The sequence below is a fragment of the Bos taurus genome, chromosome 14, assembly GCF_002263795.3.
Source record: "Bos taurus isolate L1 Dominette 01449 registration number 42190680 breed Hereford chromosome 14, ARS-UCD2.0, whole genome shotgun sequence".
Lineage (NCBI taxonomy): Eukaryota > Metazoa > Chordata > Mammalia > Artiodactyla > Bovidae > Bos > Bos taurus.
In genome coordinates, this window is record NC_037341.1 from 15,937,056 (window position 1) to 15,956,903 (window position 19,848).

The 19,848-nt window shown below is 44.5% G+C and overlaps 1 protein-coding gene across 1 annotated transcript in view; it reads right to left on the minus strand.

Moving 5' to 3' along the window:
• Positions 1-19,848, minus strand: part of FER1L6 (fer-1 like family member 6) — a 173,224-nt gene that overhangs the window by 72,402 nt on the left and 80,974 nt on the right. The window contains exons 16-20 of the mRNA XM_002692627.6: positions 17,313-17,403; positions 14,105-14,224; positions 12,367-12,519; positions 4,996-5,173; positions 1,494-1,618 (exon numbers count right to left, since the gene is read on the minus strand). Coding sequence (XP_002692673.5) covers positions 1,494-1,618; positions 4,996-5,173; positions 12,367-12,519; positions 14,105-14,224; positions 17,313-17,403 — 667 coding nt within the window. The remainder of the gene's footprint in view (positions 1-1,493; positions 1,619-4,995; positions 5,174-12,366; positions 12,520-14,104; positions 14,225-17,312; positions 17,404-19,848) is intronic.

Consider the following 19,848-nt stretch of genomic DNA (forward strand, 5'->3'; position numbering starts at 1 on the left):
GCCATCCAACCATCTCATCCTCTGTTGTCCCCTTCTCCTGCTTTTAATCAAGGGCTCTAGATTCTATACTCCTAATTGCTATACTATGTAATGCCTCTCAAAACACAGGGAAGAGAAAGGAGTCTGAAATCTTCAGGTTTTCATGATTATTCGCTAAATGAGGATGAAGTCACCTTCCTTCTGAGGTCTCTCCTGACTTTCCTCCCAGGCAGAGCCAACCCTTCTCTCCATGTGGCTCTTGGGGTCCAGTACCATGGGGTTTAGCATAGTGCAGCCAGCTCATCTGCCAAAGAACTGCCCAGCCCCACCCAGATCCTACACTGTGCAAGCTCAGAGTCTGGTGCCCCAGCTCCTCTGAGCCCAGCCTAGGAGCTGGCACAGAGCAAGCACTCCTCACTCCTCCTGAGCTGGTGAAATGGACAAGATGCGCTGGTGAAATGGACAAGATGCTAGTTCAGAGGATGATCTCAATCTGTGTTGTAAATCAAAACACAGTCTCCCAGGTTACGGCCTCAATTTGGAGAGAAATGTCAGCCCTCTTAATATAAGCCAAGGGAATGGCCACCACTTATCAATCTCTTTGTACACTTAACTTTTTGATTCTTCTCAACAGTCCTATTTTAAGAGGATAAATGGAGGTTTAGTGAATAAAGGCAGCTGGAGAGTAGATGAAATAGAATGTAAGCTCAGGGCTCTCTGTGTCCTAATTCTGTCTTAACTCCCAGAGTTAGGCAAAGCCTTTACTGAGCTCCCCTCCCTCAAAACACTGAATCCTCAGAGAACAGAGTAAACCCTTACAGAACACGATTTCACAAGAAAGGCAGCCTGTTGGGCATGTGCTGATTAGGGCCTCTTTTCACATGTCAGCGCTCAGCGCACAGGAAAGGAGGAAACCAGAGGAAACAGGCATAGATCCATCTCCTTGAATCCTCATAGCATCCATCAGCAAGCAGTATTTTCTAGAGACACTGAATTGCAGAGGGGTTAAAAGTGTGCTAAGACCCCCAGCTGGAAATACAGAGTCTAGGGCTTCCTGACAACAAAGCAGGAAAGCTTTCCTCCCCACCGAGACCCCTCAGTAGAAACTACAGCACAAGCCTCATGCCGATTGTGCTGTTTTCTCGTTCATTCGTTTTCCCACTGTGATGGGCATTGTGCCCATCACTGAAGGAGGAGCTGAGGATGCCAGCTTCCTTCCCTGCTTATCCCTCCTTCCTTCCCCGCTTATCCCTCCTTCCTTCCCCAGTCTGCCTTTGCTTCGGGTACTTGCCCTCTTGGCTTCAGGACAGCAGATCATATAGGATGAGTAGACCTTCTCCACATCTGTCCTTCCTTGCATCCATGTTTTTGGGCCTAAAATACCTACACATCTAGAGACACAAGTATTTGCAATGTGCCCTGTTTTTTTTTTTTTTTCTCCCTTTTCTTTCCTGGGGCCTGCTGTGGCTCAGCAGTGGGCTGCAAGGAGAAAGCAGGTGGGCTTCCCTGGTTACCTTTGTGGTCTGGCAGTGGGAAAGGAACGTGACCTTAGCAAAAGGGTCTGACAGTCCATTGCTATCGGCTGCGATGAGGCCCCGGGCTTGGTACACGTGAGCTCTCAGCTGAAAGACGTGACGATCTGTGGACAAATAATGGGAAGGGGTGTGTATTAGCGGGCTTCTTAGGAATGGTGAGTGTGAGTGGGTGGGTGCCTGTGTGTGCTGTGTGTCTGTGGGTGCATCCAGAGACAGATGAGGGAGACCATGAGCACCGACAGCCGCTGAGACCAAAATGGTCACAGGGCAGATGGGGGAAGAGGTCGTGGTCATGGGTACTTTGGCGACGGGCATTCTCCTTGCTGCTTTCACCACATTTTGGGTTTTAATCTTCATAACAACTCGTGAAATATACATCAGTATCTTCATTTTCTACATGAGGGAAATGGCTCACAAAGAGGCTAAGATACATTTCCAAGATTGCACAGCTAATGCCAGAGCCAGGATTTCATTTCTCTCAGGTTACAAAGTCCAAATCTCTTTCTGAAATACCATGGTGTTTTGAATCTATATGCAAAATGGAAACAGATTCACAGATATATTAATAGAAAACAAACTTGTGGTTACCAAAGAGGAGAGGGACAGAGGGAGGGACAAATAAGGGCCAGGGGATGAACCAATACAAGCTACTATGTATAAAATAGATAAGCAACAGGATATATTGTGCAGCACAAAGAATTATAGCCATGTTATTTTATAATAACATAATGGAATATAATTCCGCAAAAATACTGAATCATTATTCTGTACACCTAATGAGATAATATTGTAAATCAACTATACTTCAACTAAAAAATAAAGTACCATATTTTATCTCTTAGTAATTCTCCTGTTTCTGGTGTGTGTGTGTGTGTATGTGTGTGTGTATATAAGAAAGGGATGGTTCCACAAATTATCTTTGCTTCCATAAACTCAATAAGGGAGGGGAATTTGGGGGAGAATGGATACATATGTGTGGCTGAATCCCTTTGCTGTCCACCTGAAACTATCACAGCATTGTTAACTGGCTGTGTGTGAATGGCTGCTAAGCTGCCTTAGTCGTGTCCGACTCCTTGTGAACCTATAGACTGTAGCTCACCAGGCTCCTGTGTGCATGGGATTCTCCAGGTAAGAATACTGGAGTGGGTTGCCATGCCCTCTTCCAGGGCATCTTCCCGACCCAAGGACCGAACCCATGTCTCTTATGTCTCCCGCCACTGGCAGGCAGGTTCCTTACCACTAGTGCCACCTGGGAAGCCCAATAGTCCAATATAAAATAAAAAGCTGTTAAAAAATAAACTCGATGAAGTCTTGAGCCATCCATCCCCCCATTCAGCCAGCCAATAGCATCTGGAGTGTCCACAGTGTACCAGGTGCAGCTCTGGCCTCTGAGGATTCTGAAGCAGCTAAAAGGGCCCCCACCCTTAAGGAGCTCCAGGGAGGAGACAGATGATAAGCCAAGTACATCAGTTCATGACAGGAGCTGGGGCTGAGTGTCCTGCAGGAGATACAGGCAGAGGACATGGGAGGTGAAAGGCAGGAGTGAGCACAGCTGCTCGATGGGCTGGGCAGCAGAGAGAGGGCTGTGGGCAGCGGCGGGCGGAGCAGGGGATGGTGGGGACCCCAAGGAGGGGGTGACTTAATTATATTCCTTGGTCCATGGACTTAGTGATCCTTGGCGCATGGCCTCTCTTGTTTTTTATATTCATTTGTTGCCTTTAACTCTCTTACACAACAGAACTCCTTAAAAGGGACAATAAACAAAGAAATGTTCAGCGGATGGTTTAGGAATTTCCTGATTGGGGTATGTCAAGAGAGAGCCCACGTGTTCCTTAATAGGCTACATCAGTGGCACATCTCTCAGCTGGGAGGGAACTTGAGAATGACTCATCCCCTGAGAACGCCCACCAGCTCCCCCCGAAGTGCCTAAACCCCAGAATGTTAGCAGAGCCCCCAGTGCAGCCACGTAGACAGGACCCTGCACAACTTCAGGAGGCGACATGGACTTAGGCTAGGTTTTTGTTTTCCTGAAACCTTGAGTCTTACCAGCTCTGTTCCTTAGACTAGTAAAGTGGCTTCCTCTTAGCTTTCATGCTTAGTCCACCTCTGGGCTATGGCTCATTTTCCACGTGTGGTTATTAAAGACACGTCTGATGGCCCCCTCAGAGGGCCAGGATCAGCTCTCACTAGGCTCTACAAGCCCTCACTAGTTTTCCCGCTGTGCCTTCCATATGCAGGGGCAAACTAATTATTGGTATTATTGGTTGAATGGATATGTTCTGAAGCATTAAATGAATGAAGAGACCAAATTCTCCAGGAGGTGTGGAAGGTGGCCAAAGCCATCAATGTCAAGGCACAGCAGAAAGAGTTTATTAGGTCACCCTGTGAAAAGAACATGCTTCAGAGGATCAGAAAGCTTTGGGAAAAATCTCTCCTCTCCTCTGAATTTTGAATAGCTGGGACAGCAAATATGTCCAGGTACTTTGGGTCTCTAGAGATAGTGTCTATAAAAATAAAAAGATAACTTGATGTGGATGTTTTCACCCAAAGATGAAAACTCTCTAAAGACAAGATGGGAAGCAATGGAAAGAAAGAAGAGTTTGGAGATAGTTTACTAGCTGGGTAAAGTGAAAATGTTACTCACTCAGTCATGTCCAACTCTTTGCAACCCCATGAACTACAGCCCGCCATGCTCCTCTGTCCACAGGATTTTCCAGGCAAGAATACTGGAGTGGGTTGCTATTTCCTCCTCCAGGGGATCTTACCAACCCACGGGTTGAACCCCTGTCTCCTGTGTCTCCTACGTTGGTGGCAGATTCCTTACTTCTGAGCTACCTGGGAAGCCCTTGCCACTGAACTGTACAGTTAAATATGATAAAAAGAGTGTGTTTTATATTATGTGACTTTCACCACAATAAAAAAATAGAAGAATTATGTGAAAATGTAAACATGATGGCACTCATTGAAAATATCTGTATAGAAAAAGGGATTAGATAGACCATGCTGAATTTCTAAAAGTAGCCAAGTAAAGAATCAAAGAAACGCGAGTGACCCCAGTGATATCAGTTCCTATTGGGTCATTACTGGAAAACATAAACGCCTGCTCTTTTTGGGTCAAAACCCCAATGCCATGTAAAAGAAAATCTGCTTCAATTCCACAGATCCTATGAGCACAAGAACTTACTGATGTTTCTTTAAAAGACATCTTTTGCTTAAAATACAAACTCAATCTATATCGTCCACCTACAAAGAAACTCATTACACTCTATTAACAGAAAAGTGTGTACTCTAGATATGCTTAATGACTTCATTCTTTTTAAATGGACATCGGAAGGTCAGAAGGAAAATTTAGATATTGTATTAAGAGAGGCAAATAAGTTGATCCTGTGCAAGTAACTCATGCATTTTACCTCTCCTTACTGTCTTCTCAGAAGCCCACCAGAGACAGCTCATGACCCTCTTGGCCCAGTGGGCATCATACCTTGGTAGAGCAGGTTGGCTGGTGGGTGATGGATGCCAGCTGCTTTGGAGGACATTTCTGCTTCATAGCCTGCTGGCAAGTTGCTCAAAATGGTGCTAGAGTGTTTGGTGGAGCCCAGCCACAGGTACACGTCGATTTTTGCTTGTACTGACCAACCAGCCGGCCGTTTTCCAGGAAGCTGGGGAAAGGTTACAAGGAAGATTGTCTCATTAGTAGGAACCATATGGGCCTCACTCTGAGCTCCTTACCTGGGGCTTGTATAAAAATGAGACCAATGACCCTAGTTGGCACAACACATGATTTTAGAGAAGGACCCAGGTTTAATGGGCCCTGAAGCTTAAACAGGCCTTGCATGAAGCACTTCCAAGCCCTGGATCATTTAAACCTAACAGGCAATGGCACCCCACTCCAGTACTCTTGCCTGGAAAATCCCATGGACGGAAGAGCCTGGTAGGCTGCAGTCCATGGGGTCGCTAAGAGTCAGACACGACTGAGCGACTTCACTTTCACTTTTCACTTTCATGCATTGGAGAAGGAAATGGCAACCCACTCCAGTGTTCTTGCCTGGAGAATCCCAGGGACAGGGGAGCCTGGTGGGCTGCCGTCTATGGGATCGCACAGAGTAGGACACGACTGAAGCGACTTAGCAGCAATAGCAGCAGCAACAGGTAGGTGTGGTTATTGCCTCTATTTTAGAGAGAAGAAAACTCAGGCTCAGAAAGGCTAACTATAATAAGTTCCTAAGATAATACAGCTCTTTTTTTTTTAACTGAAAGAGTATTCATTTTACTGAAAATCTTCAATGTCTTATACACCAAACATCAACAGGCTTAGCAAAGCTTTTTGTATCCATCATTGGCTTATGCATCATTCATGAAGAAAGTGTCCTGGATCCAATTAACTGACTAGCTGATCCGAATCTTTTGGGTTACTCAGGTAAGCCATTTCTAGTGGCTGAGATCACTCAGCTTTTCAGGGACAGAGCCAGGACTTGAATCAGGGGAGATGAAATCAGATCTGGGCTCTGGACCGTGAACCCACACAGCCTGCCTCTCCCCACACTGAGCTGAAATCTCCCTTCCCAGAGCTTCCAATAGCCTAGAGTTTCAGCCATAGCCTCTGCCTCTTTGCTTCATTCAGAAAAACTCAGACGCTCCTCCCATAGGTCAGGCCCCTGTGGGCTTGTAGGAACCTACCTTATCACATCCTTTCTACCTGGCTGGACACCTCTCCTTCCTTCATCCTTTCTTCACACAGTGTGATTTCAAATTCCCTCACTGCCCTGTTTTCCCTCTTTGAATGCACTCAGATTTGAATTTGTATGTTTATGTGTGTGCCAGTTTGAGTGCTGTGTATACACAACATACATGTTGTGCATGGGTGCACACGTGCTCAACATGTGAAGGACACAGCTCACTGTAGAGTGGCTCCTTTATTTCCACCGGGATTGGGGGATTCCTTGGGTCGGGGACCCCCTTGAGAAAGAAATGGCAACCCCCCTCTAGCATTCCTGCCTGTAGAATCCCATGGACAGAGGAGCCTGGTGGGCTACAGTCCATGAGGCGGCAAAGAGTCAGCCAAGACTGCGTGACTAAACCATCACCAACATCCCATCTAGGGAGTCCCAGGCCCCAGACTCGGCCGTCTTCAGTACTTCCGGCCAGGCTCGCATTCTGAAAGTGGCCAGCTCTCCAGACTGTTGACTCTTCTAAAGTGCCTCTTCTGTTTCTCAGGCGTTCCCATCAATACACAATTCCTCTTTCTTCTGCACCACTTCTTTCCCCTCAAGAGTCACAAAATCCCGCTAGGAGAGGCTACCACTTGCTCTGACAATTTCGCAGGCACTTGTGGAAAGCCCCAGAACCCAAATCACACCTGGTTGTTCGCCTGCCTTCCTATCTTTCTCTGTGAGTTCCCCAGGAAGATTCTAAGCAACCCAATTCAGCAACTGCCACCAGGTGTCACCAGACCTTGCAGAGGGAACAGAGCCAGAAGGGCGTCTCAAGGACTAGAGACAGTCCTGGGTCTCTTCCAAGAGCTCACATCTAGACAAGGAGGCTGACCTGCATTCACTTACTCAAAGTCAAGTGTAAGAGAGAAGATGCCATTGGACCAGAGAAGAAGCAGCAGGCATTTCCACCCTTTCTTTGACTCTCATATTCCATATCTTTGTACGGTGACATATCATAACCAGACTTAGCATAGTGACCATTTTGAAATGTACAGAAATATTAAATCATTACGTTGTGTAACAGAGGCGAGCATAGTATAGTAGGTCAATTATACTTCAAAAACAGAGAAAAAGAGATTAGGACTTCCCTGGTGGTGCAGTGGATAAGAATCTGCCTGCCAATGCAGGGGACACAGGTTCGATCCCTGGTCTGGGAGGATTCCACATGCCTCAGAGCAACTGAGTGCATGAGCCACAACTACTGAGCCCGCGTGCTGTAACTCCTGAAGCCCACGTGCCTAGAGCCTGTGCTCCACAGCACAAGACACCACTTCACTGAGAAGCCTGTGCAAAGCAACAAAGACCCTGCACAGTCAAATAAATACATATGTACATAATAAAAAAGAAAAGAGAGACCAGATTTATGGTTACCAAAGGTAGGGGGTATGCAAGGGGGATTGGATGAAGGTGAAAGGGTACAAACTTCCAGTTAAAGATAAATAAATACTACGGATGTAATGTACAACATGATAAATACAATGAACACTGATGTTACATATGAAAAAGTTAGAATAAATCATAAGAATTCTCATTACAGAAATAAATTTTTTTATTTCTTTAACTCTGTATCTATATGAGGTGATGGATGTTCACTAAATTTATTGTGATAGTCATTTCAAGATATATGTAAGCCAAATCATTATGCTGTATGCCTTAAACTTGTACAGTGCTCTATGTCAATTATAGCTCAATAAAACCGGAAGGAAAAAAAAGACTCACATATTCCAGTGGGTTTTAATAAGTACTTTGGGGTTGGATAATAGAGAAGGCATCCCAGGAAGAGGAAAGTGCCTGAACAAAGCTACAAGAGCAGGAACTAAGAGTGGTGCTAAGGACTGACGTTTACTGAATGCTTACGCTATGCCAGGGATGGATCTGCTGAAAGCTTTCAGCAAAGAAAGAGCTGAAACAGAGAAAGACACAGACGAGGCTGTAGAATCCTGCTGAGTATATGGAGGAGTTTAGATTTTATTCTTGAGGGAGTAGGACGTCATTGTTTATTCAGCTTTAAAAAGACGAATAAGGTCATTTTGCTGTTAGTAAGAGAACCATAATTGCAACTCAGGATTTTTAAAACTATAAGATAAATAACTCTCCATTCATCACTTCTACAATAATAATTGTTATTGTTGTTTGACTCTTTGCGACCCCATGGTCTGTAGCCCACCAGGCTCCTCTATCCGTGGAATTTCCCAGGCAAGAATACTGGAGTGGGCTGTCATTTCCTTCTCCAGGGGATCTTCCTGACCCAGGGATCAAACCTGCATCTCTTACAGAGCAGGCAGATTCTTTACCACTGAGCCACCAGGGAAGCCCACGGTAATAATGGTAATAGTTAAAATGTACTAAGCACTTGTTCAATTCAACAAATAGCTATTGAGAGCCTATGGTTATTTTGTTGTGATAAAAACAAAACAAAACAAAACAAAAAAATATGCCATTTGGATCTATCACAGGCCTTCAATTCACAACAGTAGGATTTTTGTCGTATCACAGTGATGTCCTCAATGCCTAAAAGAGTACTTCGTACCCAGGAAGCACTCAGTAAATATTTGTTGGATTTTCTGTTTCTTGGTCTAATGATAATATTTTACATGTGCTGAGCACTTACATCGTCCCAGGCCCTGGTCGAATGTTCCTACACACAGAAGGTCCTATTCAGTTCAGTTCAGTTGCTCAGTCATGTTCGACTCTTTGTGACCCCATGAATCGCAGCACACCTGGCCTCCCTGTCCATCACCAACTCCCAGAGTTCACCCAAACTCATGTCCATCGAGTAGGTGATGCCATCCAGCCATCGAATCCTCTGTCATCCCCTTCTCCTCCTGCCCCCCAATCCTTCCCAGCATCAGAGTCTTTTCCAATGAGTCAACTCTTTGCATGAGGTGGCCAACGTACTGGAGTTTCAGGTCCAGCATCAGTCCTTCCAATGAACACCCAGGGCTGATCTCCTTCAGAATGGACTGGTTGGATCTCCTTGCAGTCCAGAAGGTCCTATCACTTGCATACTATTAACAAGCCATAGGCTATCATTCATCTTCATGATAACTATAAAACAAATTCTTTCATGCTGTGTATTTTAAAGATGAGGAAGTGGAGGTTCAGAGAGGTTAAGACAATTGTCCAACATCACAGAGCAAGGCAGGAATAGAGCCAAGACTTAACCCTGCTCCACCTGGCTCCAGAGCCCATCCTCTTAGGCCTCCTCACATACTGATATGTGTATCCATGCATGTGAGTTGCCTGGAGATCTGGTAGAATGCAAATTCTGACTCTGAAGGTGTGGGGTAGGATTTGAGATTCTGCATTCTCCCTATTAGTGCTGATCCTGCTGACCTAAGGACCACTATTTCAATGAGTGGCAAGACTCTTCATTTACTGTATTGCATTGCCTCAAGCCAGACTGATATCCCTTGCTTAAAACAAAACCACAAAACATCCTACATCTCTGCTGCTCTGAAAACAACCTGTATGTGTGAATCATGGTTAAAACCTAACACTCGGCTAATATCTTGTGCTGTTATACAAGGACCATGGCCGCGTGCCTAAACTTTGTAGGTTACACATCTTTTTAAAAATTCCCCGGTGGCTCAGTGGTAAAGAATCCGCCTGCCAATCCAGGAGACAAGGGTTTAGTCCCTGGTCTGGGAAGATCCCACATGTCATGGAGCAACTGTGCCTGCGCTCCACAACTACTGAGCCAGTGCTCTGGAGCCCAAGAGCCACAATTACCAGAACTACGGAAGGCCATTGGTAATGCCCTAGAGCCTGTGCCCTGCACCAAGAGAAGCCACCATGATGAGAAGGCGGCACACCATAACTAGAGAGAAGCCCTGTTCTCTGCAACTAGAGAAAAGCTCATGCAGCAACAAAGACTTCTCTGGTGGCTCAGATGGTCAAGAATTCACCTGCAGTGCGGGAGACCTGGGTCCGATTCCTGGGTTGGGAAGATCCTCTGGAGAAAGAAATGGCAACCCACTCCAGTATTCTTGCTTGTATGACCCCAAGGACAAAGGGGCCTGGCAGGCTACAGTTCATGGAGTTGCAAAGAGTCAGACACAACTTAGCACAAAATGACCCAGCGAAGCCAAAAACTAACTAAATAAATTTTAAAAAATACACACATTGAACTTGCTTGCAAGACAGTGCAGTCTCTCACTTAGGAATCCAAGCTGTAACTCACGCAACATCATTGAACGCCTTCTGAGGTACTCATAGAAGCAACACCCCACGTTTAATTTCATGTTCATTTCCAGCCTGGGCTGTGTCTTCCCTGCTCCCCCTTCCCCAATCTCTTTTCTCTCATGTGCTCCCGAAGCCTGACCAACCAGAGCAACTTCTTTCCTTTTATGAATAGCATGGCAAGGCAGGGAGGGAAAGAAAAAAAAAAAAACCGAAAAATATTAAAGAATGCAAATCTGCATCAAAAAACTATGATCACCAATGTGTACAAGTTATGCAAGACAGAATGCTAAAGTCTGAGCTTCTCCCATAACCCACCCACCTCCCTCCACGGTCCTGGTGAAATGCCAACTGGCTTACAAAGAAGGGTAATCATGGCCAGTCAGAAAAAGGAAAGAAAGATGGTCATTCACACAAACTGTGTTGAAGTTAGCCCATCAGTATTAGGAAGAGAAAGAAGTGTTTGCTTTGTAGAGACTTCACTCTGTGGCAGGACCTGGAAGGATGTCTGCAGCTACCACTTTCTGCTGCATCCTGGGAAAAGCATCACCAGGAGATGGTGAAGGACAGGGAATCCTGGCATGCTGCAGTCTATGGGGTCACAAACAGTCTGACACAACTGAGAGGCTGAACAACAATAAAGGAAAAGCTAAATGGAAAGCTAAAGGCCTGAAAAGAAGAGATGAGACTCAGGGCTGTGGAGCAGAAGCCAGGATAGAGGTGGAAACGAGACTGAGAAGGGGTCAGCATTGACACGTGTCCCAGGGAGAAAAGAAAAAGAAGATTGGGCGCCCCCTCTGGCAAGTGCAGCCAGCTCCTCTCAGGAAGAGCTTGCTTTGGGTAATGGGTGTCCTTTTCTGAGACTGAAGCTGGAGAACTCTGCTTCAGAACACAACTCTGGGTGGTGGATTGGGCTGAGCTCTGCAAATTCTGTTCCAGCATTTTTAATAGCGTTGTGAATATTAAATTAGGGAGAAAGAAAAATCTTGGAACAGGAACCATGGAACCCTGACTGCCTTTCCAGATTTACTATTCCCTAGCCATGTCTTCAGATGATGTAGTTTTGTTTCCTCTAGATTAATATTCCCCTAATCTGGGATCAGGGCTTCCCAGGTGGCTCAGTGGTAAAGAACCCGCTTGCCAAAGCAATAGATGCAAGAAATGCAGGTTTGATCCCTGGGTCGGGAAGATCCCCTGGAGAAGCAGGTGACAACCCACTATGGTATTCTTGCCTAGAAAATCCCATGGACAGAAGAGCCTGGAGGGCTACGTCCATGGGGTTGCAAAGAGTTGAACACAACTAAAGCGACTTGGCATGCATGCACACAAGCTTTTGGGACCACTCCTTCTCCATGTTTGCTCAAGGCCACTTCTGGGATAGAAATTTCTTTGTAGTAGAACTAAAATACCCAAGATCTCCAGGAAAGGCTTAAATCTTGATTTAAAGACAGTAGATTCTATCCAGAGATTGTGCCTATAACCCACAAAGGGTTCAGGGAGCCAAGATGAAAAGACTATCATATACCTACAATGTAAAGTCATCAGGACTCCTGAACTAGTTCTGTGGAATATCAGCCTCTCCTCTTGTAATTTTCTTTGCAATCTAGTTTAAAGATATAGATGAACTTGTGAGATGATGCCATGATACATTACCCAAGAGAAAAGGTAGAGAGGAAACTAATAGAAAAATGTTCGTCCTCCCCAATAATCAAAGAAGTAAAATTTAAAATAACCTTAGGGTACATCCACTAGATTTTAAAAAAAAGGAAAAATGGAAAATATTAGGATGGTCTACTTAAACATAACTTGAATCAAGAGCGGGCAAGATGTTCTAGTTGTCCCCGGATTTTTGACAGTCTTGGGGCTGAGTCATAAATCTGGACACATACTAGGAATCCTGTGTAACCCAGGAAAAACAGAGATTTCCTGTCTTTGAGTCAAAAATAGCACAGACTTACTTTGAGGAAATGAGTTTTGATCTTCCCGCAGTGTTGACCCATCTGGTCCCTGACGGGGGAGTAGAGCAGGTCCTTGGCAGCGATGCGGGCATATGCCACCCTCTTGTTGTTGCTCAGCATCCAGATGAAGACGTCAGGGATGGTGTGCTGTGGCTGTCGGGGCAGAACGGGTGGATGTGATAGGTGGGCATTTACACAGGCATTTCCAGGGTTCTCCTATCCCGAAACAACCCCCTTCTGCAAAAGTTCTGTGACTTAAACCGTCTGGGTACTGAGACAGCTGTGCAACCAAGCAAGTTAAGTACAGCTTCTTTAAGAAAGTCTTAGGTCATGGAAACCCCATACACCAAACTCTCATCACACTTTGACGATACACAAGTCAGACCCATGACTTGGCATCTTTGCTCGCCTACTTTTCTCCATCTGCAGAACAAACATTTTCTACACTTTCCAATGCAATTTTTTTCTTTGCACTCTTGTAAGCACAATTTAGTTTCAAGCAGTAGACCTCCTAGGAGCCTGGTAACATTTCCAGAACGTTTAGATGAAAAAACAAAAGTCCATTAATGTCCTTGGATGTCTTTCCATCTTCAGGAAGGAAAAACAATTTTACAAGGGACTTTATACCTAAAATATGATTGTTAAGTATTTTCACTCCATTTTAGGTGTTCGTTCAGGAGAAACTGCATTAAATTGCGTGGAAAATTAGACTTTAAAATTGAGCTAATCAAGATAAGAATTGCAGAATTCCCTGCCAAGAGACCCATTACACAGTGAGTATTTGAAATGCACATTTCTGAGCCAACATAGCTTCCAAAACTAAAGGGAGGTGTATTGGCATAAACTAGCTTTTGACATCCTTGGACTGTAAGCAGATGCTCTTTCTAACCCCATAACCCTTGAGTGTAACTAGTACCCTTCCTCTCTTGACACGGAAACAGGGACACTCATGGGAAGGGTTTCCAGCCACAGGGTTGGTTAGTCACAGCCCTATTTCAAACGTTCTGGGTGCTTATTAAAATTCCTGCATTCCAAAATGACTGTCTCAGGGTTTTTTATGCTTCCAGGGAATGACTGATTTGCAACAAGAAAAACAACTTTCAAGAACAACAGAAGCCGTAGACCTGCACCTCTCCCCGAAACCTTCCCACAGGAAACCTGGTTTTTATAACAGAAGTAAATATGAGGACTTTATAAAGCTCATTCTGGTGGTCACCAGAAGATATTACTTACAACTAATTTTTCCCCCCTTTTCCTGCTCTTCTTATTTTTTTCTTTTTTTAAGCTTAAACTTTTTTTGGTATTGGGGTACAGACGATTAACAATGGCTTACAACTAACTTTAAAATGAGAAGATTTGTTTTAACTTTTACTGAACATGAGCTTCAATTTCAGTTTTCTTAGTTAAAAATCTATCAAAGTTCTTGTGCTTATTTTGACTTTTCTTGAGCCTACTAAGAAGTGTGGTTTTTTTCTGTTTGTTTTTGTTTTAGGAATGTGCTTTTTATTTCTGCTGACTACTCAGGCTTCGTTAAAAAAAAAAATCCATAAAGTCATACATGTTTGACTTAATTTAAAAACGTCCCTTCTCACCCTTCAAATGAATACTGCCTCATCAGCTCAGCAGAACTTGAGAGAAAACACAGCTCCATCTTTCATCCTTAGCAAACATTCAAACCCCCCAGGAAGACATATTCAGGTTAATCTTTCAAATGAGCTTTACCCATGGAGTTGATTACCTCATCCACAAGAAAGCGGATTTTTTCCACAAAGTTTTGGGCTGTCTGGATCATTTCTTCAAGAGATAACTTTTTCTTCTGCTGCTGAGTGAGCCCCTTGGCTTCCTTGGCTATTGCCTCCTAAAACAAAACAAGAGTCAGTGTAGATCTTTCTAGAAATCTGGTTAAGAAGCACAGTCAAAGTGCTTGTAAGCTCCACACTGAGCCATCATGAGGGCAGTTTCAGGGTCTGCACGCTGCCTGTTAAAAGAAGGTGGCTCAGATGGTAAAGAATCTGCCTACAATGCAAGAGACCTGGTTTTGATCCCTGGGTTGGGAAGACCCCGTGGAGGAGGGCATGGCAACCCACTCCAGTATTCTTGCCTGGAGAACCCATGGACAGAGTCTGGCAGGCTACAGTCCATGGGGTTGCAGAGTCAGACTTGACTGAGCACTTTCACTTTCACTTCAGGAGGATGGAAAGAGTGAATATTATTTCACCTTCATTTGACAGTTGAGAAGCTGAGGCCAAGAGAAGTCAGTGTCTGGTGGGGTTCCTGGCACGTGGCAGGTGTTAAATACATGTTTATGGAGTGAACAGATGAGTCAATATACTGGGGACAAGCACCAAGTACCTACAGCCTCGTGCTCCCTGCACCCAGGGCCTGGCGCCTGGGAAGCCCCTGATCAGAGGACCTGAATGCCTGCTGTGGACCAGGCGCTCCCAGGAGCCAAGGCCTCGGGCAGGGGAAGGACACAGTTTTCCCTTCCCTGAGGCTTTGACAGTCGGTGAGGTGAAAGCAATACATGCAAATAACTAAACTGTGTAAAACACCAGGAGACTAGAGGGGCCAAAGCCAGGTTTTATGAATAATGCTAAATATGATATTTTAGCTGAATCTTTAAAAATACATTCAATTCATCAGAGGATAAGAAAAAGGACAGTCCAGATGGAAGGAACAACTACCTATGAAGATACCAGTAGGGGTTCAAAATCATTGCTGCTTAGATATATAGGAAGGGAGAAATGGGAGCTAAGATTGGGAGACTAGGCTGGGCCCAGATGCTGAGCAGCTCTGTATGTCATGCACAAAGGAATTTGGCCTTTATCTTTTGAACAACTGCACTGTTTTTGTTGTTCAGTCCCTGAGTCACGTCTGACTCTTTGTGACCCCATGGACCGTAACCCACCCCAGGCTCCTCTGTCCTCCACTATCTCCCAGAGTTCGCTCAAATTCATGTTCATCAACATGGTGATGCTATCTAACCATCTCCTCCTCTGCTGCCCCCTTCTCCTTTTGCCCTCAGTCTTTCCCAGCATCAGGGTCTTTTCCAGTGAGTCAGCTCTTCACATCAAGTGGCCAAAGTATTGGAGCAATTGAGAGACCCCAGTGATATTTTCATGAAGACCGATCTAAGCAGGTTAGTGTTTTGGAGACCATTCTGGAAGGTGGACTGGAGGAAGATGACTGCAATAGTCCAGGCCAGAGATGCTAAGGCACTCAGGTTAGGCAGCGGTTCAGGGGATAAAGAATAGAGTAAGGGCCAGAGTCTTTAAAGGCCAGGTCGTGTGCCTGGCCTGGGATCAAACTGACCATTTAGGGTGAGGTATAGGGTTCAACTACTGTTGCCTGGAAAATCCCATGGATGGAGGAGCCTGGTAGGCTGCAGTCCATGGGGTCGCTAAGAGTTGGACATGACTGAGCGACTTCACTTTCACTTTCCACTTTCATGCATTGGAGAAGGAAATGGCAACCCACTCCAGTGTTCTTGCCTGGAGAATCCCATGGACGGAGAAGCCTGGTAGGCTGCAGTCCATGGGGTCGCACAGAGTCGGACACAACTGAAGCGACTTAGCAGCAGCAGCAGCAGCATAGGGTTCAAACTTGATTCTTAGGCTTCTGACTAGAGCAACAGGGAAGGCTGGTGATACCAATACAGGACGGGGAATAAGCTTAGGTGGGAAGATAATGGGCTGAGTTGGGTATGTTGGGTCAGAGGGGCAATGAGGCAGCAGTTGACGTGTCCACTCAGAGGCTGGAAACACAGGCCTGGAGGTGGGGAAAGAGCCGAGCCACCAAAAGGTACTGACATGGTGGGCTTGTTCAGGACAAGGACTGCTGGACACAGAAAACAAGAGAGCTCGGCGGGTGATACATAGGGGATGGCTATTCCAGAGGCAGGGAGGGGCAGTCACAGGTGCTGAGGAAGAAATGAGTAGGAAGAAGATTTTATATATGGTGGGAGTCTGGTCTCCCCAGGAGTAGGGGAGAACACAAACCATTTATTATTCTGGAAAGATGGATGAGTCAAGTGTTCAGAGACTCAAGCTTTAGTCTCTGGAGTATACTTAACTAGCTATGACCTTAAAAAAAAAGTGGTTCATCTCTCCAGGCCCCATTCACATCTTTAAAATGTCCCTGGCCAAACAGAGTCAGGTTTTCTTGTAAACTGGAGGATAACTGCTTTGCAATGTTGTATTAGTTTCTGCTATACAACAGCGAGAATCATCCGTATGTATACATGTATCTCTTGCCTCTTGAACCTCTCTCCCACCCCATTCCACCCCTCTAGGTCATCATAAAGCACCAAACTGAGCTCCCTGACACTGAGGAATTTCATTTTGCAGAATTATCACGACTTCATACAAGACACTCCTTGCTGCCACAGCTGGAGCTGAAGTTTCAAGCAGAAATAATCAGGGTCTGACTCGGCCTGGCAGTTCCCAGTTGTCACTCATTCAACAGGGACCGAGTGACTCCCAGGCACCCAGCACTGTGCAGGGTTCACAGGACGCAGAGAGGGACCAGCCACCGCCCAACCCTGCCCTCAGGCAGGGCTCACAGCCTTTCATACATCGTAAAGGGAGGACATGGAGGGGAGGAAGCCTAGTTATTTCTTTTTGTCTCTCAGCTCAGGAGGCAGAAGGTTAGGTGCAAGAGTCCACAGCCTCTGACAAGATACAAATGCCAAAAAATGAACAAGCCCTACATCAGAATAGAATGTAGCGCTGGTGGGCTTCTAGCTCAATCTTACATTCAATACATGCTAGCTCTTCTCCAGCGCATTCATCTGCTTATTCCCTTTCCACTCATTCCTCTATATCACACAAACATATAACCCTTAGAACCTTATCCTCATGTGGTCTATGACCTATGCTTCATCTACGAGGCTTATTTTTAAAGCACATGTTTTAGTGCTTCCCAAGTATAAATAGATTTTCACATACCAGCTCCTGCCAACAGAGCGTAAGTCGTTTCTTATCTAAATTGGTTTGGTTCAACATCTTAGGCTTCTTTTCTGCTTCAGAAATAAAGGCACTAGAAGAGAAGAAAAACAATTTTCAAACCTAGTGAAAATTCATTTCTAAAATTCCAGAGATTTGCAAGTATACTTTCTACAATGCAGTGGGAAAGCTGATGAAGCCACGGAGCCAAGGTTTTTTTAACTAGGACTAAGCAATGATGCACTAACGTTTCTTTTCTTTATTTAAAAGAGTTAGTTATTTATTTGGCTGTGCTGGGTCTTAGTTGTGGCATATGGGATCTAGTTCCCTGACCAGGGATCAAACTTGGGTGCCCTACATTGGGAGTTTGGAGTCTTAACCACTGGACCACCAGGGAAGTCCCTGTACTGTTTCTGAGAGACAAATGAGAATGGGAATTGATGTCCAGGTCCCATAATGATTTGGGGAATGCCTGTTTTTCCACTTTCTTTTGGTATATGCCTAATGTGATGGCTAAAACTCAGCAGTGGCCACAGGACTGCAAAAGGTCAGTTTTCATTCCAATCCCAAAGGCAATGCCAAAGAATGCTCAAACTACCACACAATTGCACTCATCTCACTGGCTAATAAAGTAATGCTTAAAATTCTCTAAGCCAGGCTTCAGCAATACATGAGCCGTGAACTTCCAGATGTTCAAGCTGGTTTTAGAAAAGGCAGAGGAACCAGAGATCAAATTGCCAACATCCACTGGATCATCAAAAAAGCAGAGAGTTCCAGAAAAATATCTATTTCTGCTTTATTGACTATGCCAAAGCCTTTGACTGTGTGGATCACAAGAAACTGTGGAAAATTCTGAAAGACATGGGAATACCAGACCACCTGACCTGCCTCTTGAGAAATTTGTATGCAGGTCAGGAAGCAACAGTTAGAACTAGACGTGAAACAACAGACTGGTTCCAAATAGGAAAAGGAATACGTCAAAGCTGTATATTGTCACCCTGCTTATTTAACTTCTATGCAGAGTACATCATGAGAAATGCTGGACTGGAAGAAACACAAGCTGGAATCAAGATTGCTGGGAGAAATATCAGTAACCTCAGATATGCAGATGACACCACCCTTATGGCAGAAAGTGAAGAGGAACTAAAAAGCCTCTTGATGAAAGTGAAAGAGGAGACTGAAAAAGTTGGCTTAAAGCTCAACATTAGGAAAACGAAGATCATGGCATCTGGTCCCATCACTTCATGACAAATAGATGGGGAAACAGTGGAAACAGTGTCAGACTTTATTTTTGGGGGCTCCAAAATCACTGCAGATGGTGACTGCAGCCATGAAATTAAAAGACACTTACTCCTTGGAAGAAAAGTTATGACCAACCTAGACAGCATAATAAAAAGCAGAGACATTACTTTGCCAACAAAGGTCCGTCTAGTCAAGGCTATGGTTTTTCCAATGGTTATTTATGGATGTGAGAGTTGGACTATAAAGAAGGCTGAGCGTTGAAGAATTGATGCTTTTGAACTGTGGTGTTGGAGAAGACTCTTGAGAGTCCCTCGGACTGCAAGAAGATCCAACCAGTCCATCGTAAAGGAGATCAGTCCTGGGTGTTCATTGGAGGGACTGATGTTGAAGCTGAAACTCCAATATTTTGGCCATCTGATGAGAAGAGCTGACTCATTTGAAAAGACCCTGATGCTGGAAGGGATTGAAGGCAGGAGGAGAAGGGGATGACAGAGGATGAGATGGTTGGATTGCATCACCGACTCAATGGACATGGGTTTGGGTGGACTCTGGGAGTTGGTGATGGACAGGGAGGCCTGCCGTGCTGCGGTTCATGGGATCACACAGAGTCGGACATGACTGAGCAACTGAACTGAACTGAACTGATACAAGTTCATAAGAGCAAACCCAAAATAATGCAGTTATTTTGCAATTCCTTTATTTTACAAATTTAACACATACCAAAAGGTTCCTAAAAAGTTGTATGTCAAGCAAATATTTTAGTTTCAAAACTGAGCTATGTCCTTATATTTTTTAAAATATACAAAGGACTGAACAGTAACACTTTGAGAGATGAAGTTTAAAATGTGCTCAGTAGAAAAAGGTTATGAGTGCGATGAACTAGAAATGGCTTTAAACGTGGAAAATAAGATATTGCCCTCACCAGCAATAATTTAAATACAAATTAAAATTGATGCCATTTTCACTTATTAAAAACTGGATAGTATTCAAGATTGAAAATATTCGAGAGGGAAAAGTCACTCTCTTCTATTACGATAGAAGAGTGTTAATTATTATAATGTTTAGGAGGTAATTTGACAGCACTTATCAATATATAAATGTCCATATAATTTGATCCAAAAATTATACTAGAATTCTATCCTTTAAAAATAACTGAAAGTTCTTGCAAAAAAAGATGTTTATACAGTAATGCTTATTGTAGCACCATTTATAGTAGCAAAATAAATCAGAACAAAAATATCAGGGGCTAGTTAAATATTACATGATACATATCACATAACTAAACAGTGGGGTCAAC